The 26,056-nt window shown below is 42.0% G+C and overlaps 2 protein-coding genes across 3 annotated transcripts in view; one reads left to right on the forward strand and one right to left on the reverse strand.

Moving 5' to 3' along the window:
* ETFA (electron transfer flavoprotein subunit alpha) overlaps window positions 1-19,375 on the forward strand; it is a 33,539-nt gene extending 14,164 nt beyond the window's left edge. For both annotated transcript variants that reach the window (XM_059823592.1, XM_059823593.1), the window contains 5 exons: window positions 491-559; window positions 1,610-1,692; window positions 14,628-14,693; window positions 18,275-18,355; window positions 19,267-19,375. In XM_059823592.1, coding sequence (XP_059679575.1) covers window positions 491-559; window positions 1,610-1,692; window positions 14,628-14,693; window positions 18,275-18,355; window positions 19,267-19,305 — 338 coding nt within the window. In that variant the 3' untranslated portion in view covers window positions 19,306-19,375. The remainder of the gene's footprint in view (window positions 1-490; window positions 560-1,609; window positions 1,693-14,627; window positions 14,694-18,274; window positions 18,356-19,266) is intronic.
* Window positions 19,376-19,950: 575 nt separating this feature from the next.
* Window positions 19,951-26,056, reverse strand: part of TMEM266 (transmembrane protein 266) — a 65,643-nt gene continuing 59,537 nt past the window's right edge. Inside the window, 1 exon segment of the mRNA XM_059823591.1 lies at window positions 19,951-20,560. Coding sequence (XP_059679574.1) covers window positions 19,968-20,560 — 593 coding nt within the window. The 3' untranslated portion in view covers window positions 19,951-19,967.

Genomic DNA, 26,056 nt, shown 5'->3' on the forward strand with positions numbered 1-26,056 from the left:
CGTTACAGGCAGTTCAAACATTATTATGTAATGGGTTTAATGATTTTAAAAATCATTATGTTTGTATTCTGCTCTTCAGGTATAAAGCGATGGACTGTGATTTTTACTGTATGCCCACGGCTAGAAATTATTTCTTAGTTATCCTGCTGCAGAGTTTTGTACCTAAAGCCAGCAGAGGGAGCACAAATTAGTAAAAAAATCCTGTTTCCCTGACTTCAGAGAGTGATCTTGATAGTGTTGTGTGCAGGAAGTAAACTAGACAGAGTGGTGTTGGTTTATACATATGAAATAATAATATAAATCACAAAGAAAAAGCTAAATCTCCAAATATTAAATACTATTTAGTAATAGATCCAGAAATACCCTATGCAGGTGTGTATTTGTGCCTTTGCAAACGCAAATACTCATACAGAAAGTTTATGTAGGCAATAAAAAAATCTTAAAGTGTATTACGTTCTTCTTTATCTTTTTTTTGTTTTTAATTTTTAAGGGAGGGGCTTGAAGAGCGGTGAAAATTTTAAGTTGTTATATGATCTTGCGGATCAATTGCATGCTGCAGGTAAACTTGTTTTCCTCCTTTTTTTTAACCCTGGTTATTATATTTAAAAATATCACATTAAAAACGTTGTTCATCTTAAGTCTTTCATTTTCATGTGTCTATCAAATAAATTCTTAAAATCCTGTTGGTTTAGTCGTAGATACAGTTTTGTCTTGTCCTTGTGGTCAACGTGTGTATTTAAATGCCTGTGTATGAAACAAAATACTGAACTGTAATATTCTCTGTCCTTCTCAAATCTCCAGAAGACAAGCTCACAAACAAAAAGTGAAGTTTGTATAAATTAAAAAATGATCTTAGCTCACTTTGGAGAGCTAATATTTTCTTCGTACATCCTTACGTACTACTCCTTTACAGAATCCGTTTCACAGTTCTTGTAGTTTGAATGGCTCTGTCTTTTTGCTATGCTTTTGTATTAACAGGAGAAATCAGACCATGTACAGTGTTTCAGCAAAATATTTTAAGTAAAGGTTGGGGGAGGAGGAGGAACTGTTTGCGTTAACATTTTAACTACCTTAGTTTTAGATTCCACATTTAAGAATAAATTTATAGTTTTACATGAATGGCTTTGTTTTTAAATTGGTGGCTTCACTAACTAAATGTCCATGTGGCATTTTCAAGTTTACTTTGATATTTTTCTTTACTATGCCTGACTTTTGAGCTCCACAGCAATATAAGATGGCACATGTGTTCTATTCAAACTTGGAGGAACATTATGGGAAGGCATTTATGGGAAAATCCGCTTTTGACAAAGCAACAAGAGAAAATAATGGAAATATGCCAGACTGAAATCCTCGGTTTTAAATATATGGTTCTTTGGTACTGGGAGTAAGATTTCCTGTTGCTTATGAAATGCATTAGCACTTAGTATTTGGAAGCTTCAGCCAGTGGTATAGAGAGGGATTACTATAAGAGCTTTTAAGAGGGAAGTTTCTAAATACGTGCCCTTAGAGTGTGGGACTCTTCAGTAAAATACATGTGCTTTTATGGTGATAGAAATTTGGCTTGCTAATATTTTAAAAGAAAACATTGGAAATATTTTCTTTCAACTAGTTGGAGCTTCCCGTGCAGCTGTTGATGCTGGCTTTGTTCCCAACGACATGCAAGTTGGACAGACGGGCAAAATAGTAGCACCAGTAAGTATGGAAATATCTTTCATAAAAGAGCTGTGATGTTTTCTAGCATGCATTTTCCTTCAAAGCAAATGCTTATACATGAGCTAAGTCTTAATACTGAGCCTAACAGGAAAATCTTAGTGTGCCCATTATGACAGTGTCAGTTGACCATGCATTTGCAAAACTACAGCAGCAAGCTGTGATGTAAATCTCTACTTTGGGTCCATCAGAAGTGTTCTGCAGACAGCTTTGTCAGAGGTTTTGCATGCTGGATTTTTTCATAGTTGCCTGTGCTAAACCTTTTTTAGTTTTCTAACAGCCATCATTGATATGCTAAAAGATGTCATTGCCAGCATAAACTTGAAATTATATTGATATGTGACTTGAAGTGTGTTTTTTGGTTTTTTAACAGGGGATTTTTTTTTTTTTTTTTAATTTTGGTAGTTGTAACTGGATTATTGCATTATATTCTAAGCAAAATTTTTGTAAGGGATGAAAGTGCAAGAAACTTAAGAGATAAATAATCTACAGGTTGGCTTCTGTAGAGTGAAATACCAAGATGGGCATACTCTAATGAGTGGCTTAATGTTGGCAAATAACCTGCTGCACATCTTTTCTGCTATGCATCCTGATACCACAGGGGACTGATTTCTATCCCTGTGTCGTTTTGGATCTAGCTGGGGGGGCGGGGCGCTTTTTGTCATGTAGAAGTCTGAGACTACTTTCATTGTTCCTTATGGCCTGGGGAAATGTGGGGAAAGCGGTAGACAGATGAAGCGCACGCTTGAGCATTTGTAAATAAGAAGGTACAAATGTAGCTCATCTCAGCGTGGGGTAGAATGTGCGCCAGCATGTACTGAGATGCGATGATCATGGACACGAGTCGGGAATTGTGGCTAAGAACATGGGCAGGTATGGCGATCTGTCAGATGTACACTTTGAGATACGTAATCGAGAAGCATTTAGCCTTTTAGTAAGTTGTTCTCTTTGGTGAGTGTGTATGGCAACAGAAGGCACCAAAGAGCAACTTTTTACTTGTTAATGGTTTAATGAGACCAGAAAGGGAGAGTGAGCTGGAACTTAGTAGAGAAACTTGTCATATTTCAACTGCCGCATTTACCAAATTGCAATAATTTAAATAATACTAAAAGCTGTACATGTCCAAAGCCTTGATAGGATCTGAAATGTTTTGCCTTTGTACCATTAAGAGCTGCAAATTCGAGAACTTCAAACCATGACCGTTGTTTTTCCAGTAATACATCCAGGAGGATAGAGCAGTACTTGAAGATATCAAAGACAGGAACTTGTGATTCCCGGAGTCTGTTGTCAGTTCTGCCTGCTGGGTTTTCTTGAACAAGATACTTCATGCTTCTGAGTTCTTCTGTCTTGAAATGTGGATGGGATGTTTGCTGCTTTTTTTTTTTTAAGTCCTCATCAGAGGCCTTCTGATGATAGCCCTACAGGGCTAAGTGGAGCTATTTCTAGGCACACTAGTGTTTAACCTGTAAATCTATATGATAACCAACTGCTACAAAAAACAGCTTCTCAGAAATAGACCTATTGATAAGACTTAAGGTCCCTCTGGTTGCATATTGTGTCCTTCCAAAATCTTGATAGCAGTGCTGTTAACCTCTGCTATGCAAGGAAATTGTGAGGCTTTACAGATTATAAACACAACCCTAACTCTTCTTTCTGGTGATGTCTTTCATTTGTGCGTAGGACGTAATAGTTATTTTTTTGGACATAGTGCAGGACAGCTGTAGCCCCCGGCATAATACTTTCTCTTTGCTACGGGAACATTTGTATCTAAATATAATGCACTTTCTTTTGATCACAAAGTAGGCATAAGGTCCAACGTATTGCAGCTATAGGTCTCAGCAAGCTAATCAACACTTAATTCAGTAAGTGCACTGCAACGTATATGGAACTTGCAGGTTCCAAAGAAGGCAGAGTTGGTTGTCATAAGGAGGCAATCTTTAGTTGGTTGTTGTGTACCCAAACCTTTGAAAAACAGGGAGTAAGCTGAGTGTTATTTAACTGCCTATTTTGAAAAGGCATGAGATGAGGCTGACCATCCTTAGTTCTTCACTACCCAAATATCCATTAATGAAGTGGAAAATGCTGATTTGAAGACAGCTCAGCTCTGGCTTATGTGTCTCGAGGCTCAACAATGAACATTCTTTCCAGAGTCAAGGGCATATAAACAATTATGTTGAAACAAAAAAGGCTAGTTTTTGATGAAGATACAGTGCTCTAACTTGCCACAGATGGCTCATAGCAACATGTGAAAATCAGAACGTACAGCCACATCATAGGATCACATCAATGTCATCATTGTCATTTTCTAGAGGATTGTTAAAATAGCCATTAGTCAGTCAGGACTGACTAATGAATGTTTAACTATTGTGTCAATAAACGATCCTAACTGGCACAATTGCATGGTGCTACATCATCTTGTCAGCGGGTTGATGCATTTCTCTCTCATGTCCCTTCTTAACAAATATTTATTAAGTAGGAAGTTATGCAGAGTACTGAAAATTATATGCCCCGTCTTTCAAATTATTCAAATATTTCTTCTAGATCTTAAAATACATACAAGGACAGCATACAGTGGCTTGGAAGTATAGAAAATATTTTATGTTTATTGTAATGAAAGTGCAAGTTGAATTGACACTAAGCCCTCAGAGTTGCTGACTAGAGGAATTACTTTTTCAATGGGCTGGATAAGTATCTTAAATATGAGGCAGTTTTAAAGCTGCAAATTCTTAACTTCACATTCCTAATTCTACCTCATCATCTTTTTGGTACTTTAGCTAGAAAAGTATTCTGTGCATTGGAAGGTAGAGTTCACTTAAAGAAGGAGTAGAACTGAACTTTCTTGATCAGATGAAGATTATACTGGCTATTTTAACAATCCCCGAGAAGAAGACTGCTTTCTCTTCCTATGAAGTATGCTTGGTATCGCTAGTTCAGGGGAGAGCTCATGACGTTTAATCTGGAAAAAGGCAAAGCAGCTTTGTACATTGGTTAGTTATATTAGCTGAGACCTGAGTCTTGTGTTTAGTTTTGAACTCCAGTTGACATGGTGCATGCCCTCCTGGGCATGTGGGTTTTAAGCAGGGGAAGAATCTTGGATACAAGAAACTGTTGGAGTTTGAGACATCCTTGCTCTCCTGTGCAGCTGTTAGTTTCTGATGGGAAAGTATCTTAGCGTGTGCTCTTTACTCTTCTATTAATAGTCTCTTGCCCAGTCTCAGTGGAGGATTGGAATGCATTGTTTTTGAAGGACTCTGGAATTGGGTCATCTTTGAGAATACAGAGGGAGAAGAGTTAGTTACAAGCTCGGGAAGAGGGGAGGTGCTTCTACTGCTGCTTTTTGTGTGTGACTGCTGGGGAGCGTTTCTGTGCTGATCATTGGGTAAAGAAAGTAATAATCTAAAAGATCTGCTAATTTCTTCCCTTGTGCCTTTGACTGTGGATTTGGTGAAAGAAGGGTAGTTTTGGTCATTGGTCCTTCAGTAATTCCGTGACTGGCTTCAGTTTTTAAGAGTGCAGCCCAGACAGTGCATCACGGAACACAAAAAACTCACAGCCACAGCAGCTTTTCTGAAATGCTGATATATTAATACATGAACAAACTGCCAGTCAGGAAACAGTTGTAGTTTGTTTTGATTAGGTAATGAAAGAATGCAGTTAATTAAGGAGTACAAATTTCACCTTCTTCCTTTTTGAGAACTAGTTCTGTTACACTTTGAAAATAGCCTTGGATCTCAAAATTTTGAGCTTTTGTTCATGTTGGAATTTAGGCATTTTGTTAGGTTTTGATTGGATCTTTGGTAGTTTTTCTTTTGTATAATTTTATTCCAGTTGTTAAAATATTTGGTGTACTATTTTTGTTTCTGTTAGTAGCTTTTTTTGCCTGTTGATTTCAGGTAATTGCAGCTCCTGTTTGAATATTCTGTCTTATGAAAGAGAAGGCTGATTTGTATTATTTGATGAGATGGAAGGAAGGAAATTTTTAGGCATAAGTGGATATATTAAAACATAAAATATTATCTTCCTAATTAAAAAGGTAATTTAATGTATTCAGTGTCTTTAATCAGTGACAACCATTTTAGGAGCCTGTTTTTTTAAATTAGAAGCCAGTTGTTTTCCACTATTTCTTATATGCAGGTGTTCTGCAGAAAAATGAAATTCAGTTTCAGATTAAGCACTGTATGTAGTTTCTATTTAAGAAAAAAGCCCTTGTAAGAACGTTCAAATTAGTTGGTTTTAGATAAAAATATCCTTCCCATGAGTGCCTACTGTTAAGTATTAGTTAAGTATATCAAGTTAGAAAATACTAATTCTCTGCCGAAATCGAGCCTCCCACCATCACCCCAGAGTAACTGCTATTTTTAGATAGGAAATTTCAAATAGTCAAGAGTGTTAGTTTTCATAGTAAAAATCTTCCCAGTTCTTTCTATCTTGTTCACAAAAAGAAGGAAAAAAGCGAGAACAAAAGGGGGGAGGAGAAGAAAGAAGGTAAATAGTGTTTTTCAGTTATTTAAAACTTTTATAAATGGAACATGAATGCTTCATTTATTAGTTCAGTATTAGCTTTCCTCACCCTAGGTATAATTAGCAACATTTCTGACATACAAAGAAGTATGTGATCTTTCTCATGAACTTGTGTAATTTGTCTAATATTTAAACAAAAAAATTCTGACTGTTGTGAGAAAAGGAAAGCAACTGCTATAAGGCTTAAGTAGCTTCTGTCAGTTTCTGAACGGTGACCTTTGCAGTACAGATTTGCAAGGAAGGGGCATATAGGGGATGATTGAATGCCTACCAATAGGTGTCTAATGCCATTTTAGCCATCTGGGGTATAAAAAGCACATTCACAGGGCTGGTAGTTACTGTGTGGGACCTGGCAACTTCCTTCTGGAGCAGCATCTGTGATTCATGTGGGAAATCCTACACTGTCTACAATGCCACTAGGCACCTATGTTTGGACACCCAAATTGTTCCCATGGTCTCCCAAGTTTTCCCTCGTGTCCTATTCTAATTATATTCTTCCTTTAGCTTTTGAAGGAAGATGGGCTTGTACTGGGATTATCTCGCTCTCAACTTCTTCCCCCCAGAAAACAGACAAAATCTCAGTGGCACTGAGAATTGCTTTTTTTCAGAAAGTGTGTGTCATTTTAGGCTATTTATTTTGTTATCCTCTGACCTTGTGGAGGATCTGCTGCTGCCTGAAGGGCATCCTTCTAGTTTAATCTTTTCAGAGTTTAAATGTTCACTTCACGCTTTTGTAATTTATTTTATTTTCCTCTGTTGAAGTCTGCGTTCTTTTGGGGTCCACTCCTATAACTGCTTGAGCTTTCTTTATAGGTTTTCCTAGCTGGCAATAGGGAAGATGTGGCCAGACCAGTATTTCACAATTGTAGGGCTCAAGGTGTCCATCTGCGGTTAGCCATCAGTGGACCATGGCTGGAAAGCCTCACCTTAACCATCTCAGACTTTATTGTGAGGTTTTCCTCTTGAGGGGAGGGTACAGTACAGAGGGTCCATCCAGCAGGGAAAGCGCAGCCAGGCAGAACTCCTTTTTCTTAGGTGTTCAGTTGCTGCTGTCTTGTTACTTTCAACACCAGGCACAAAATACTACCAGATGACAAAAAACTGAGATGGAAAACTCAGGAAGGCAGAAGTTAGGAAATACATGATGTGGTAATAATTGACACTGGATTAGATGATTGTGCTAGAAATGTGGTATGATTGCACAGAAGGCAGATGCATTTGGATATTGCACGTGCTGAGAAACCTCGAGTGCTGAAGGCAGATGGGAATTCAGTGTGGTTCTGATATGATCACCAGGAGTAAACTTGCTGACCTGCTTAGCTTCAGTGCTTAAGCTTCTATTTCATACCAGAGGGTCTCTCTGGATGTAATGGATTGCAGGAACTTCAAAAGGGAGGCAGATTTACAACTGTCAGGAATTGTCAGTAATAATGAGGGAAAAAGAGGCATGTTAAAGAGGTGCAGCTTCAATTGAGATGCTGAAGAGTGAGATGGTGGTTCAGTTGAAAGGCATCAAAGCCATGGAAGAACGGGAATAACCTAAGGTGTTATACTTCGTAGAAAATGCAGGAGTAGGATGAAATTAGAAGCAGGGAAAGGAAAGCTGACTGGCAAGGAAGGATTTCCTGGCAGAGAGATAGATACATGGAAGTGCACAATGGTCTTCTACAGAGCAGTGGAATTCCTGTTGCTCTGCTTCTTTTACAAGAGGATGGGACGCTTTCTGAGCTTGTGTATGCCCCAGTATTTTAAGAGGCAGTCCCTTTCACTGCAGTGAGTGGCTTTTTAGCATTTAGTAGTTGTCTTCTTGCTTTGGGAGTAGCAGGAAGGGAGAAAGACAATATCACATTATTTACGCTATTGCTATATTTCATATTTCTTTGTATTCGGTGGCAAAGCAATCAAATACTTCACCTAGCCTAGTTTTGTTTTCTCTAAAATGCATGAGTGACTCACGGTTTCATTGCGTAATAAGTGGATACTAACTCTTCTTCAGTCTTACTTCCCATCACTTTCTTAGGGATGGATCATTTGCTTGCTCAGGTTAGCATATCCATTAAGTTTTGTTTCCCTTCACTCTCTTGTGGGGAGGTGTAGGGAAAGTGAAACAAGGTGTATTTTGTTCCAGTATTTCTGTTCCTTTTTGTTCTCTGGCACTTACCTAAAATTACTAACAACAGAATGAACTAATTAATTCCCTTAGCTTCATGAGAAGTGTCACTCCTGTCGTCTTGATTGTACTCACTTCAAAAATGTTCTGCTCCTTGCTTGCCAATGATAAGATCTTCATTACTTCCTAATTTGTTACACATATACGAGAATACCGAGATAGTAAAGTTTCTCTATTCCAACACATGGTACTTTACTTAATTTCTCCTAGCTAGCTTCTTTGGAGGAATGTGTTATTTGTGCATTACGCTTGTGGGCTTTATTAACAGACCAGCAGGTGCACTTTTCATTGTATAAACGGTTGAGGCTGTTAGGTAGCTAGCAGATGGGAATAGCGTTGGGAAAACTGACCGTGCTTGGGAAATTGTTTTTGGAATATCTCCTCTGATAATTCACCATTGTTGAAAAGTAGCTTTATAGTGGCAAACTTTAGAGCTGTTTGTATGCAGCTGGGACTGAATTTACAGACTACCTTTCTCTGACTTGCTAAAAAGCTAAGGATTGACAACCCCTTTCATCCTGCATTATCCAGTGTAGCTTTTAACTCCAAGAAAACTATGTTCACAAATTGATGCTCTGCTCCTTTGGGGTTGGTGCAGAAACATTAAATTGTACTAAAATATTCATATGTGAGTGCATTTAGCTGAAAGCAATTGATGTGCTTTTCCCTAGAGAGAAAAAAAATTGCTGTATGGTCCTGCACTCCAGCAGACACCCTAACCACGCTTAAGAGTAATTACATAGCTTGGCTGATCAAAGGTTCTTAAAATGAAAAAGAAGCTGTAGTTGGGATCTAGTTTAGTAATGTGTGCTTCTTGAATGGAACATATTCAACTGTATCAAAGTAGTACATACTGGGTAATTGTTTGATATACAGTGTAATATATAGGAACTAGTGTCAAGCCAGAAAATATTTTATTGGGTTGATAGCTTGTAATTGGAAGGAATCTCTTGTATGAAGCAATTTTCATTACAAAGATTTCTTTCTAATGTCATTGTCCTTTCACTCTTGCAAAGAAAATAAAATATCTGAGCTGCCTTTAAAAAGAGTATGTGTGCCAAAGGGGTTTATTAAACTAGCCTGTTTAAAAGCATGCCACTGGTAGGATGATAAATTGATGTACACTGAAGGTTTTCAGTGTAATTCAAAAATTGGCATAGAAATCAATAGTAGCTGACGGCATGCTTGCAAAGTAACTACCTCATCTTGTGTTGCACCTGTGGATGCACAGGAGTCTCTTATAGCAGCATTCAAAGTTGCTGAAATTTGCAACTGAAAACTGTTCTTGTCATTCTCTTAAGCAAATGTACCTTAACTGCTCCAAGGTGGCCTGAGGCATTTCAAAATGTTCTCATAAGTAAAAATGAAGTAATATTATATGCTACAAATTATTCTATAAATAATTAGAAGAGTCAGTATGCACAGGAAAATAACTGCATTCATGTATTGGTAATTATAATAATCCACGTATAGTGCTCTTGTGACATTTGTCCAAACAGCGTGTAACTGGCTATATGGATTTTGGAGCCAGTTGTGCAGATTCGTGCACGTGAAGTCTCATGGACTTGCTGTAGATACTAATACGTAAGTTGGGTACATTTAGAGCAGAAATAGGAGTTTAGGGGATGGCTAAGGGGGATTTTTCCGTTTTAATGACTAGCATATGATGACTGTCTCTACGATACATACCACGGTCATCTCTGTTGAAAAAACAATACAAGGCTAGATTAATACTTTAAATAGCAAATGAGAAGTTGGATTCTGGATTTGGAATCTTGCCTTTGAATAGGATAAATTTGGGACTTGTAGTTTTGTTTCTTTCTAGGGTTGTTGTGATGCAAATCTGTGCTTAGGAACTTCAAGGTCTCTGTCAGGGTCCTGGCTCCCACTGGAGTCCTGTAGGATATTGTGTGGCAGGACAAATTAAAACACTCTTGGCCTTTGTGCCAGTTTGCTGGCAGAATCAGCTTTGGCTGCTGATGTAGCCCTTGTGAGAAGCCTGATGGGTATGTTAGGTGCTGATGCTCCCACCTTCCCATGTTCCCATTACTGACAGACCAAGCCCTTTCTGCAGTAGCATCTCTTTAATTTTAGTTCTTCCTGATTGTGCCTCCTTACCCTCTGCTTCGTACACTCTTAGGCTATTTGGTCCATTCAGCTTCCTGTGCTGCATGCTTCCTCCATTGTGCTCTTTCTTACCATTAGCTCTCTTCTCTGGTGTCCCTTCCCCTGTGCTGATGTCCCTTCGGATCCTGCATTTGGGTCACAACAACCCCATGCAACGCTACAGGCTTGGGGACGAGTGGCTGGAAAACTGCCCTGCAGAAAAGGCCCTGGGGGTGTTGATTGACAGCCGGCTGAATATGAGTCAGCAGTGTGCCCAGGTGGCCAAGAAGGCCAACGGCATCCTGGCCTGTATCAGAAATAGTGTGGCCAGCAGGAGTAGGGAGGTGATCGTGCCCCTATACTTGGCGCTGGTGAGGCCGCACCTCGGCTACTGTGTTCAGTTTTGGGCCCCTCACTACGAGATGGACGCTGAGCTGCTGGAGTGTGTCCAGAGAAGGGTGACGAAGCTGGTGAGGGGTCTGGAGCACAAGTCTGATGAGGAGCGGCTGAGGGAGCTGGGGTTGTTCAGTCTGGAGAAGAGGAGGCTGAGGGGAGACCTTATTGCTCTCTACAACTACCTGAAAGGGGGTTGTGGAGAGGTGGGTACTGGTCTCTTCTCCCATGTGACTAGTGACAGGACAAGAGGAAATGGCCTTAAGTTGCGCCAGGGGAGGTTCAGGCGGGATATTAGGAAAAAGTTCTTTACTGAGAGAGTGGTGAGACACTGGAATAAGCTGCCCAGGGAGGTGGTGGAGTCACCATCACTGGAGGTGTTCAAGGACCATGTGGACGTGGCATTGTGGGACATGGTTTAGTGGTCATGGTGGTGGTAGTTGATGGTTGGACTTGATGATCTTACAGGTCTTTTCCAACCTTAGTGATTCTGTGATGTCCACTATCTGCTTTATAAAAAAAAAAAAAAAATATTTGTGGCATGGCTGTGACATATGTACAGTAATTATTTCCTGTGTGAAAGTTACTGTGAGGCAAGACAATTGTCTAATCTGATGCCATGCCCTTATATCACAAAACTTCCACTTTCCTTGACTTTAATTGCTTTTGGGACTTCATTTGTATCAGACAGTGCAGTGAGCCCCTTGGTACGGAATCTGTGTGCTGTTTTGTTACGCCATTCTCATGTGGCACAGCGCTGGCGGCAGCCCTTCAGTGAAAACCTGCCTGTGCACAAGCACCAGGGAGTTCATAAATGCCACTCCATGTCCTGGACTTGGATGTAAGTGCCTGTAATTGTAGGCTGTGGATCAGCCACCTGACAGCAGTAATTACAGCAGCTTCCAGGGATCCAAAAAGCAGGAACTTGAAGTTGGTGTAAAGCCATCTTTGTTGGCACCTGAGGGGTGCGATCCAGATTCTGATTCATGCCATTTTGTGCCTTGGCATGGGTCTTCTGTGTAGATGAGCTCTGAAGAACTGAGATCTCCTTCCAGACCTTAATGTGCTCTCTGCTGCGATGGCAGGCATGTTGCATAACGCAATTGGAAGCGACGCTGCTCTGTGGCACCGATCTGTTTTCCGTTTTCCTCCCCCACTTACTTCATAGCGCTTGGGCTACGGTCCTGACTTGGGACTTGGAACGCTAGCACAGTAGCAATGATAGGACTCAGCAAAAGGCATGGCGGGAGTTAATGATTTCAGGGAAAACATCAAAACAAGGGTATTACTCTGAAAATAACTTAAGAGATCTGAATTTCTGAGTCTTTTATGACCTCTCTGGATGAGCAGTTGAATTCTCTCCTTGGAGGGCACTGAACACTCCTGAATCTTCATCGTTCAGACCTTGTGCGTCCTTTGTTTCCTTCCTACTAAATTGTAGAATAGATTGAAACTAAGATTTAAGCAGTCAAATCCATTTTACAGTGTGGAGCTGTTGATGAGAAACATGCTGTCCTATGTGTTCTTCGTATGAAAACATTACTGAGGTGATCTACTATTAAGCGTTACAGCCTGCTGAATGGACCAGTTATCTTACCCAGAGGGCCAAAAGCACATAACCTAGAAGGGCATGGCTTAGATGCACAATAAAGGCTTTTTAGACAAGCCCGGTGATTTACATATGTCCTTTTAATGAAACATCCTTGTCTTTCCTAGATATTTTAATAGAATATATACATAGGCATCTGGCTCCTGGTTAGCTGGATTCTTTCCAAAGACCGAACTTCACAATGTTAAACAGACTGATAAGAGTATCTGGTAGTCTAGATGACTGGCACTTAATGAATTGCTCTAAAAAAAAAAAAAAAATCAAATTACAGTAATGTGTTTTCAAAAAGAGCTTGTATTAAAGATGATATGATGTTAGAATAATTTCTCCTGTAACATCTGTTCTTTCATTTGGTATAATTAAAATATTGCATTCTTACCATGAGTTCTTAAAGGGACATATTATGTTACATTGCAGCTGTGGTTAAAATGGATTGACCTCCAATAGTAATCTACTCAGTAAAAAGCTATCGAGGCTAAGAACTTTCTGAGTGTCTTCAACAGCTGTGTGTTTTTGTGGAAATACGTAGACTAGATTCTGTGTCTCAATTTCAAAGCCAGCCTTTTTAATAGGAAATACTTTGTTCCTGCTCTGCTTTCCCTCCCCTTCGATTTTTACAGAAGATAGCTTTTGTAGAAAAGTGTGGAAAAGCTTCATAAATTTTATTTATCTATTCCTGTTTAATGTAATAGGTGAAATCTGTAGTGGTAGAAACATCAGAAAGCAATCATCTTTTTTTCTTTAATTGATATAATGACTATCAGGCCTGTATGGAAGAAGCAGTCTGCGTGGTCTCTGTGTTTGAACACCTTCATTTGCCAGCCTCTTCTGGAGGTCTGTGCCTGCTCCACAGCTGTGCTTTGTTCTGTCATGTTAAAAGCCACTTAACTGTAATGCACATCTTCAGTTGCATAGGCATAACGTTTTATGACCCCTGTACCCTCCCTGGCCCCAGAAAGAATTTCTTGAATTAGGTTTGTATGTTGGACTAACCTCAGTATTTTTAAAAGAGAAATTCTGTTAGTATTTGAGGTTGTGCCTTTTCTAAGTGTGTATTAAATACCACCTTTTAATTGGTTTTGACAGGTGATCCCCAAACTAGTTTTGTGTGTTACAGTTTCTTCTTATTGAATGAGTTGGTGGAAAGTACTTTCTTTTTTTTTTTTTTCTTCTGTAAAGTTAGGTAGCTAAACAGTACAAGTTTGACTGCTGCTTGGATTTGTGCTGGGAAGGCTGTCACGGAGCTGAAAACATGCTTGGTTTTGGATAGATTATAGCCTGAATGACTTTCAGCCCAGGGAAAAAGCTGCTTTTCTGCTCTGAATTAAAACTATTGGTATAGATGTATTTGCCTATAAAGTTTCATCTATTTTGAATGTAAGTCTCTTTGGAGATGCTAGATTGGGAGCCCCAAAGTGTGAGATCTCCTGCATGTTGGTGCCTACCGGAGAAGCACTTCTTTACTCATCCTGTGTAGGAATTGATAGAGAACGGGGGAGGAAGAGCCTTAGGCACATGGACATTGAGGGCTGGGGTAAAGAATAGAGACTATCGCTACAAGTGTATAGTGCACTAGCCCACTTCAGTATCTGATATGTTTTATCCTGCCATATAGGACACTTTAAAGGTAAATTTAAACACCTGAATTTCAGCTTTGTGCATTCTGTCTTATTTAAAGGATCCTAGAGGCTTCAAACAAAAAAGCCTGTGTTTTCTCTTTAGGCAACTGCATTAGCCATTTGTAGGTTATCTTGCTTAATATTTGCTTTGGGAATCTCCATGGGTCACACTGATTGCCCCATCCTCTAGCTTAGCAGTGTCCTATGTTTGATGCAGAGCTCTGTGGTTTGTTTTTTGTTGTTGGTTTTTGGTTTTGTTTTTTTTTTTTTTGTTTTTTTTTTTTGTGTTAAATCTGTCTTTGCCAGACACTCCTTTGGGATTCTCCTTTTACAGTTGCATTGCATCCCCAAGTGGGGAAGGGAACCAATCATCAGCTGCCTTTAATATTGAAAACTACTGTAATGTAAAATCTACTGCATGTAACTGAGTAAGGTTTGTGAGAGCTTACTGAAACTATGTCGCGGGTACCAAATATGTCTCATTTTTGTTTTCTTCTAGGAACTTTATATTGCCGTGGGAATATCTGGAGCAATCCAACACTTGGCTGGGATGAAAGACAGCAAGGTATATACAGATGGATGTGCTAGAAAAGAGTTCTGAGGAAGGAAATGAGTTGATTTCCTTACTTTTACATCAGTCCTTCAGCCAGCTTTCCGATTTTTTTTAATGTTAAAATTGCCAGTTTGTCTGCTTCTTTAAAACACGCTAGCCCTCTAAGCCTTGCCGAAAAAAGATAACTGTGGCAGCACGCGTAACACAGTAGAAAAAACATTGCACTACAACTCGAAGGGGTAAGTAGAAGCAGCTAATTGACTTTCTTTATTTAAAAAAGCCCAACAGAACACATATGCCTGAATTCTATACAATAGTTCCATTTGCATTTATTTCAGAGTATGACATATTAATTCATGCATAACAATGTGCAATTTGAATTAGGAACTTACTATTCCATAAAGGAAAAGATGTCTCTGACGTTCCTGCATTAAGCCATTCAAATGGAAACCTATTATAAAAGGGCAGTAAAACTTTAAAAGGTTTAACTCATTAGTTGCCAAAGCAAATAATCTGAAGTTGGAATTGCCAGTTTGGTCCACAGTGCAGTGTTTGGAAAGAGGAGCAGAATGACCTGCTGGATCGTACTATGACATGCCAAACATCAAAAGCTGTAGGCGGTCCTGCCTCCCTGCAAGTAATTACAGAAGAAGGATATGTATTTTTTTTCTGTTTCCAGGGAATGAACTTATGCTTTCTGGCAGAAACCAAACACAGAACTTTGAATAGATTTTCAAACTGAGGAAAAGGTTTGCAAAACATTACAGGCAGATCCTTAAGTTTGTTTTCTGTTTAACAATGACAGACTAGTGAGTTTACGTGACTGGTAATTGTCCTTACAAGCCAGCCTGTGCGGTAGGATGATCTGTGCTTTCTTACAATTCGGTTATTTTTGCATGTACTATTGAAATATTTTTTTGGGAAAATCATGTAAGCTGGATTTGGCATACAGCACCCTTTTTGGGGTCTCAGTCTTCTAAAACCAGGGACTCCAGTGGTGTTAGCATTAGTCGACACAGTGGAGAAAAACCAACCAACCAAAGTAAGAAAATAAGGATGAATGATGGGCAGGATGAAGGTCACTATTGAGAAGTGTGAATAATAGCGTCTGTAGCAGTGTATTCTCGCTGGTCTTGGTGGAACAGCGTCGCCGTCGTTTCTTCTACTCGCAGTGCAGCAACAGGGAGACAACAGGGACAGTCAGACAGCAGGAAAGGCACAGAGAGCAGCGCTGGTGCCGTACTACCACGGCCGTCCTCGGCTCCCGCTGGACTCTGCTAGTAGCTGATGGGCCGCAGTATTAAGAGTGTCTTTGTTCTGAGGCGTTTAGTCTCCCAGCTGTGCGTTTGGGTGAGGGTGAAGATGGGCGGGTGGGATTAGTATCGGCCATGGACTGAGAACTGTGTGTTTAAAGCTGCTTAAAACTTGATCTGACTCTGTTGGTACTTATCTCCTGCCTTACCTCAGTTAAGACTACCAGCAATCCTGGGAACCTAGCACTTTAAGTGCCTGAATTTGCTTTGCTATAAAAATATTGAGCAGCAATATTGTCCTGTACTGTAACAGCAAAACCTCTGCTTTTTTCTTTGATATTTTGAGATGTTCTTTTATAGCAAATAAGGACAGATGAAATTTGTTGATACAAGATGTGTAGTTAACAGTTTCATTTCTCCCATATGTTGCAGTTTTTCTAGTGTAAACAAATGTGTGTATTGTAAAATTCAGTTTTACTTATTTGTGCTTAAAATGTGTTCTGCTCTCTTTTTAGCCAGAGCATATAGGTGTTGTAGTTACTGAGAAGATCCAGTTTTTACAAACATAAAGCATTATGCAGCCATGGGAACTCTCTGGAGTGTCCCCCCTCTTCCCTCAGCATTGTGAATTATCTGGCATTGTGAACTTGTACACTTCAGGATACGTTTTCCAAAGCAGTCAGATGCTTTCTACCAAGTGAAATGTATAATTTATTTGTCCTTTTACAGCAAGGTAGAAAATGCAGCTTTTGAGGAGACCTGGAGACTCATCGTTGCTTTCTTTCCTCATTTTTAATTCCCTCATGAGGTAGTTACAGTGTATTTTCTTTCTAAGAGATTTAACTTGCAAAGTTCTGTTGCAAGCGAGGTGATGCTTTTGCTTCTTACCGTGGAAAGTCTGATTTAGCGATGAGGTAGAGAACCAGATCTTGCTAAGAAGTTACTTCAGCTAATGGAGACAGGAGGAGGACTGGGCTGTCAAGCTAAAGCTTAAGACAGTTTTGCAAGCAACTGGTGTTAATTATTTTTGTGATAAGGACAGAGCCGGCAGCTCCCAAGGCGTCACCAACTGCTGGCCTCAGGCGGCCCTCAGCGTTATAGCCCCTGCGAGCTGTGCTGCAATGCGTGGTAGGGCCTCAGAGTATGGTTAGAGAAAGTCTTCACTGAGCTCAGATCCTCGGCTGTCGCAGCCTGGATTTTGCTTCTTGCACGGTAGGATTGTCAGTGAAGGCTTGCATTTGCAAATGGGGCAAGCGAAATAAAAACAATAAAACCTCGGGAAGAGTTATTTCAGGGGGAGCATTACTGGAATGCTTGCAGGTCTTTGCTTATGAGCTGGCAAGAGGGCAGCAGCAGCGCTCTGCTGTAGGTACTTCCTTCTTGCATATATGATGGTGGTCCTTCTTTATAGCGAGTCACAGGATGCAAATGACCTGTGAAGAAAAAACACTTCTGTGGGCCTAAAAACACAGGATTTGCAAACTTTTGAGTTACTGCCACTAGGCGTATGCTACTGAGCCATTAATTTTGTTGGACAAGTACATTGAGTGGAGGGAGTAAAACAAGAGAGACATGGACTGTGGCTACCTGGGAATGGCCGGGAAGCGTGTCAGGTAACTGTTGGGTTAGAGCTGCCCTGGGTTGCCTCGAACCAGAGTTCGCACTGGCAGCATTTAGGTGTGCTGTGGTTTAGACCCCTGCTTGGTGTAAGGCTGGTATTATGAGCTGTCGTCTTTCTTTTTTTTCCATCCTTTGCGGAGTGCTCCCCATCCTGTTGTAGATCTTGATGTGGACACCCACGCTTATTTTGCTGGAAGCTGTCACAGACATTTACAGAATGGTTTACCTGTAGGGTTGATTTTAAACCAAGAAAGACATTTTCTGGACGGTTGTGTTGGGATTTCGATCATGTGCGTTTTTCTGCTGTGTGACAAACTAAATGATACATCCCGTAGTAAGCACAGAGCCCTTTAGGCATGGCTTTATTGTACTTGTTTTAAATGCTACCTCCGAGTTATTTCTGCAATAGTATGGCTTAGATCTTGCAGATAACCTTTTGTAGTAATTTTTTTTTCTAGACTCTTTTCAACTGGGAAGGATAGCCCCGATGTATGCTGTGAGCAGGGAAGGGAGTTTTTGGGAGGGGGTGTTTGGTTTTGCTTGCTTGTTTGTTTTTGAGGTGGAAAGGAAAAATGTTTAAATGCTGTGATCCACATCTTCTGCTTCTAGGGGCTCGAAGAGCGTTTAGCCCATGTTTCCTAGGTAAGGCCTGTCACTGTACTCCAGCCCAAGACATTAATCAATGTATATATTCACCTGGCGCTTTACTATTGATTGCAGACCATTGTTGCTATTAACAAGGATCCGGAAGCTCCAATTTTCCAAGTGGCAGATTACGGCCTGGTGGCAGACCTATTTCAGGTGAGGCTAAACTTGGAGATGCGCGGGATAACTGTTTTGGAGCTCTGCGATGGCTTAGATAATATAATCTATTAAGTGTTAAAGATGTCTGTGTGAGGGCGATGGCTTTGGGTTGTTTTGGTAAAGAATTTGCTTTGTGATTCCATGATTTTCACACCCAAAATACAATCTGTACAAGTAGAGGCTATCGGTCATGTGTGCTGGGGGTGGGGGGTGTCACTGCCAGCCTGCCTCTATTCTAGTTTCCTGAATATGAACCATTTTGAGAAATAACTGCACATAGGTGCTTACATGTATTTTTAAGCTTCATAAATTATGAAAGTACAGAGTTGGCAGGAGTTCTTATTTTTGCTTGGGCTTGCTGCCTTACTGACGCCCAGGAGGAACTCGCAGTTCTCTCTGGGAGAAGCAAGCTGTGAGCTAGCCCACGTCCAAGGGCCTACGGCTCGCATGTGCGAGCCGCCTGCGCGCACGTCCACACGTGTGACTGGCAGGAGCTTGTAGTGGCTCTGTGGCGAGGCATGGGCAGAAACTCTGCCAGCACTTAATGCCATTCCGGAACTAATGCCGGCTGGCTCGGCGGTGAGCACGGGCCTTTTCGTAAGCCAGAGACAAAGTCACATTCTGAAGAAACACCATGTAGACAATTTCCTTAATAAATTTTGTACGAATGCATTATTTCCACCTAATGGAAATGTAGCTCTCTTAAATAATTAAGAGGCTTTATTCAGCAGGAGAGAAGTGGGGAGTGCTGTGAGCTGGGGTGACCCACAGCCCCTGGAGTGGTGTGCTGGGCAGGAGGGGTGGGAGGGTGGGGAGTGTAACTGGGGGGGGGGGGGGTGGGTGCTGCACAGGGAGAGTTTGGGGGGGTCGAGGGAGACCACGCGCTACCCCGGCACTGGTGTTTGCAGGCGGTGCCGGAGATGACTGAGCTCCTGAAGAAGAAGTGAGCGACGGTGCTGGACCCTGCACTGCAGGTGGGGTGTGGGGTGGGGAATAAGGGCAAATAAAGGATTGTACTGGAAAGAGGTGGGGTCACTGTGGTGTTGGGGTTTTTTTGGTGGGCAATGGGATGGCACATAGAGCAGTGGTGGTGGGGGGGGTGGAAGAAGAGAAGGAAGGATGGAAAGGGAATGAAAGAGGGATCTAAGGCAGGAGGCAGCATGTGTTTGTCGGTGTTTATTTTTATCCCCACTCCCCTCCCAGCCGCGCTCAGTCCCTGGGCTTAGGTTGGGGGGGGGCCAGGCTGGGCCCAAGCTGTCCAGCAGCTCTGTCCTGCCCCCGGGCACTGTAGGTCTGTGCTGGTCCTGGACAGGTGGAAAGTCCACGGTCCTCCTGGGCACCGTCGGGCTGGCCCCCCGCTGGTGGCAGGACAGGTTCATTGTCTGTTCCCCCCCAGGCACTGTGGGTCCATGTTGGCCTAAGACTGCTGGAAGGTCCCTTCTGCCCCAGAGGACGCCGTAGGTCCCAGCTGGCCCAGAGCTAGTGGCAGGGTAGGTCCGTCATGCACCACGGGCACTGGCCGTTGCAGGAGATGCCACGGGTTGCCTCCGCCACCTTGCCTGTGGCAGCCTCATGGCCCAGCGCAGTGGCTGTGTCCCCACGGCTGTCCCTATGCCTCGGGAACCCTGCCCAGCCGTGGCTCCGGGGGCCCCAGCGCCCCGTACTTCTCGTCAATCATCGGGGCACCCTGTGGGCAGTCGATGAGTGGCTTGAGCTGGAAGACATTGAGACTTTCCTGGTTCCTGCGGTTGTAGACGCTGAGCCGGTGGCCCAGGTCAGGGCTGGTCCCCACAGAGCCGGCCGGGCTGGGCAGCTTCAGGTTGACAGGATCCAGCCCCTTCTGTGCCAGGCAGGCCTCTTCTGACAGGGAGGACAGCAGCTCCTGCACCATGGCATGGGCCACCCGCTGCCGGGTGGGCGCAAGGTCAGCCCGCGGGCCGGCGCCAGCCTCCGCAGCATCCTCGCAGGCCGTGCTGCAGTCCGGGGAGGAGCCCAGCGTCTGGCTGCTCTCACTGCAGGCCTGGGTGCCCGAGCTGACAGTCGACCGTGAGGCGCTGCCTGATGTGATGCTGGCGGACGTCCCGGTGCTGCCCAGGCGCATTGGCACCTCCACTGTGAAGAGGTCAGAAGAGATGTTGGGGCGATGGACATCGATGGCAGCGGTGGTGACCACGCAGATGGCTGCCTCAGGGATGCCGCTGTCTGCAGGTAACAGAGCACAGAGAGGCAGCTGTAAATGTACGCACACACGCGCGCATATATATGTGCGCAAAGACATTTGAGAGAGAGCGCTGTATACACACACACACATGCACACACAGACAAGCACCCAGAGACACAGATTCACACACAGACACACATACAGAGACGCGCACAGATGCATGTGCACACACATAACGACACACAGACACACGTGCACACATACAGAGATGCACAAAGACACACACAGACACAGATATGCAGAGATGCACACACAGATGCAGAGACACACACACACATACAGAGACAGGCACACGCACACTCAAATACACAGAGGCACGTGCACACAGACGCGCATGCACACAGACACAACATGGACGCATACAGACACACAGAGAGACACGCACAGAGACACACAGGCACGTGTGTATGCACAGAGATGCACAGACAAGCACACATACACATGCAGAACCACAGATGCACACACATGCACACTCACAGAGGCACAGACACACAGATGCATGCACAAACATGCGCGCACACACAAAGATGTGCAAAGACACAGACGCACATGCATACAGATGCACAAACGCGCACACACATACAGATCCTCACAGACACAGAATCACAGACATGACACTCACACACAGAGATGCACAGACACGCACCCGGAGACACCCAGAGACACACGTACAGAGACGCTCATGCACACAGACACACATCGATGCACAGACGCAGACACAGATGCGTGCACACACACAGACACATAGATGCACGCACAGACACACTCGTGCACATCGAGACAGACAGATGCAGACATACACATACAGAGACGCACACAGGTGCCTGCACACACAAACAGAGACGCAGAGACATACGCAGACACGCACCCAGAGACACAGATGCACACACAGACATGTATACAGAGATGCTCACAGATACACACACACACTTGGAGATACAGATGCGCGCACGCACAGCAACACACAGACACACTTGCACACATCGAGACACACACCCAGATGCACACCCAGGAGATGCACAAAGACACACACAGACACACGCATGCACACACACAGAGATGCACACACAGATGCAGAGACACGCAGAGACACATGCACATACAGAGATGCGCACAGACACGTGCATGCACACAGGGACACAACACGGACGCACACGCATACAGACACACACAGAGACACAGACGTGCACAGATACTAGCACAGAGACACGCACAAACACACATACACATGCAGAACCACAGATGCACACACATGCACACTCACAGACATGCAGAGAGACACACACACACAGAGACGTGCGCGCACACACACGTGCAGATACACAGAGGCACATGCAGGCACAGACACATGCATCTACATACAGAGACGCATACAGACACGCTCAAGAGACACAGAGGCACACTCACACAGATGCATGCACACATATACAAAGATGCACAAAGACCCACATGCATACAGATGCAGATGCGCACACTCATAGAGACGCACCCACATACAGATGCACACAGACATGCACACACATAGATGCACACACACAGACACATTCGCGCACATCGAGCTGGACAGATGCACAGACATACACACGCACAGATTGCACACAGGCACACACGCGCAGCCAAGCACACACGCAGAAACACAGAGATGCACACTCATGGACGCGCACAGAGACACACACGCAGACACACAGATGCACACGCAGACACGTGCACAGATACACAGAGGCACACTCAGGCACAGACACATGCACACGCATACAGAGATGCACAGACACACTCAGAGACATACTGCACACACGCAGACACACGCCCACTCATAGAGATGCACACACATACAGATGCACACAGAGACAGACACACAGATGCACAGACACAGAGATGCACACTCACAGAAATGCACAGACGCACATGCACACAGCAATATGCACATACAGAGACAGATGCACACACACAGAAATGCACGCCCAGACACGTGCACACACATATACAGAGACACAGACACGCACACACAAAGATGCAGACAGGCACTCACACACAGAGACATGGAGACACAGACAGACAATTCAGATGCACACAGACGTACATAGAAACACACACACAGACACATGCACACACAGAGACACGCACACAGATACACAGAGGCACAGACGCCCACACCCACACATGCCCACACGCATACAGAGATGCACAAAGACGCGCACAGATGCACGCACAGACATGCACATACAGAGACACACATGCAGATGTGTACACAGAGATGCGCACACATACACAGAGACACACACAGACACTTGTGCACACATAGGTACACGCACACACACACACAGACATAGAAACACAGATGCACATGCACAGAGACAGACATGCACAGAGACACACAGACATGGACGCATACATAGACATGCACACTGATGCACACAGAGATGCAGACGCGCACAGACGCGCCCACACAGATGCGTACACGGACATGCACAGACACACACACAGAGACGCAAATACAGAGACGTGCAGATACACACAGACACAGTGGCCCACACAGACACACACATACAGAGATGCAGATAGACACACACACAGAGAGATGGGAACACAGATGCACACGCACAGAGGCACAGATGCACACACATACAGATGCACACACGCACACTCACAGACACACACACATGCACACCCCCCCCCCAGATGCACACACAGAGACGCAGACCACAGACACAGATACACACATGCAGAGATGCACAAAGACGTACAGAGGTGCACAGACACGCACACACAGACACACACACACACAGAGACACAGATGCACACGCAGGGACACATACAGACATGTACACAGACAGACATAGAGACAGATGCAGACATTCCCACACAGACATGCACAGATACACACATGCAGAGACACACACATACAGAGGCAGAGACGCACAGACACGCACAGACGCACACACAGATGCACAGACGTACACAGAGACATGTGCACACAAAGACACACACAGACACACACTCACACAGAGACACAGATGCACACGCAGGGACACACAGACACACACAGACGCACAGACATAGAGACACACACAGAGAGATGCAGACATTCCCACACAATGCGCACGCAGATACACACATGCAGAGACACGCAGAGGCACAGATGCACAGACGCACACAGACACGCAGACATGCACAAGCACACGCACACACACACAGATGCACAGAGACACACAGACATGCACACACAGAGACACGTGCACACAAAGACACACACAGAGATGCACACACACACGTATACTTACCTTTATATAGAAATAGATATTTTTCACTGTGTGTATATTTTTGGGGAATGTGTGTGTGTGTATATATATATATAGGCATATACATATATAATACATTACACCTGTATGCAAGCGCACACACACTCTACACACATAAAATTATATGTATGTATACACATATGTACACCTTTTTGTTTTATGTATTGCCATGTATATAGTGGGGATGTATATAGAGGGATATACATCTATAAATAGTACTGTATACTTCTATAGATGCACATCACATACACATTATATATGATACATACAGATACACACATATATACACACATACACAGTCTTTCACACACACACCTTTTATATACACGCAATCTTTACATAGCGCGTTGTCCATACAGATACAGGGAATATGTCTGTGTGTATTTATAAGCCCCATATATAACACATTATACCTATATATATAGACAAATACACAGACTTTCTTTATCTACATATACATACACACACTATAGTACATAGATAATTATATGCATTTAAAGGGGGACTATCTTCAAATAGAATACACATGTTCTCTCTTATACACATGTATTACTCACTGTGTGTACATATAGAGGGGGAACATATATATATGGATATACGTATATAATACTTATACCTATACATGAACACCCACACATATAAAATTACATCTATATACACAGACATGGTCACTCACACCTCCCCCTCCTTTTCATCTATCTTTTTAAACATACATACACCTATGTATAGGTTCATACATCTTTATCTATAGCCATGTATATAATGGGGATGTATAGAGAGAGATACACAAATGAAAATACTACTGTATACCTATGTGTACGATGTACATTTGTACAGGTTTTTATAGAGATATATATATAATTTATGTGTATATAGATACACAATCTTTCTCTCACACACATATATACAAATTTTATATCCACATATACATATCTATCTTTATATATATATATTTATCCCTATTTACAGAATGTCTGTGTGTGTATATGTAAGTATTCCCAGTTATAATATAATATACCTATACATGTACATGCATTTTATATATATATAATATACAATACATCTATATGTATATATACACACACACTCATGTATTTTCTGATATACAATATATAAACTATATATGTATATACACAGGCTGTGACATACCCATCCATATATATCTTTACATATATTTATACATATATAAAATATCTGTAGCTACACACACACACACATCTTTATCTGCGTACACACACATAGGGGGATGTTTAGGGATATACCTATACATATAAAATACCATGTACCTGCATATGTGTATACACACAAACACATATAGTTTCTATATAAAATATATATGTAATACAGATTATACATAATACAAAATACAGATTAAAAATACATGTATATATACAGACACAGTCTCTCACACCCACCCACCCCTTTTTAAATATATATAATCTATTTTTAAATAAAATATATACACATATTCTCTCACACACATATACATACACGCATACCTTTTTTTTCTCTCTGTGTATATATGGGGAATTTATATATAGGGATACAGATATATAATACATTATACCTACACATGATACACACAGATATATCCATATTATATGTAATATATATTAAGAATATTTGTATATACAGTTACACACAGATATATTACATAATAAATATAAAATATGTATATACAGTTGCTCTCACACATATATATCTATATCTATCTTTATATATAAATATGTATTTCTATATCCCCATGTGTATATCTATGGGGATAGACATATACAATACATTATACCTGTATTTGTACACACACGTACTTTAAACATACTAGAGAATACATGTAAAACCTATAAGTATATACAGTCACACACCCACCCCCCCTTTTAATATATATTTATTATATGTAATAACATATCTATGTATATGCAGTTATACACACATATACACACCCCCTTTATGTATTTTTATATATAGACTTACATATGTATACACACACATACAGACTTCTCTTTGTATATAAATATATATCCATGTGTATATATATGGATATAGCTATATACTACATTATACCTATATACGCACACACATTGATATTTTATATATAATACATATAAAATATATATGTATATACACAATCACATGCAAACACCTTTATAGATCTTTAACATATCTAGAAACATATGTAGA

This window comes from Gavia stellata, chromosome 13 (genome assembly GCF_030936135.1).
Source record: "Gavia stellata isolate bGavSte3 chromosome 13, bGavSte3.hap2, whole genome shotgun sequence".
NCBI classification, from domain to species: domain Eukaryota; kingdom Metazoa; phylum Chordata; class Aves; order Gaviiformes; family Gaviidae; genus Gavia; species Gavia stellata.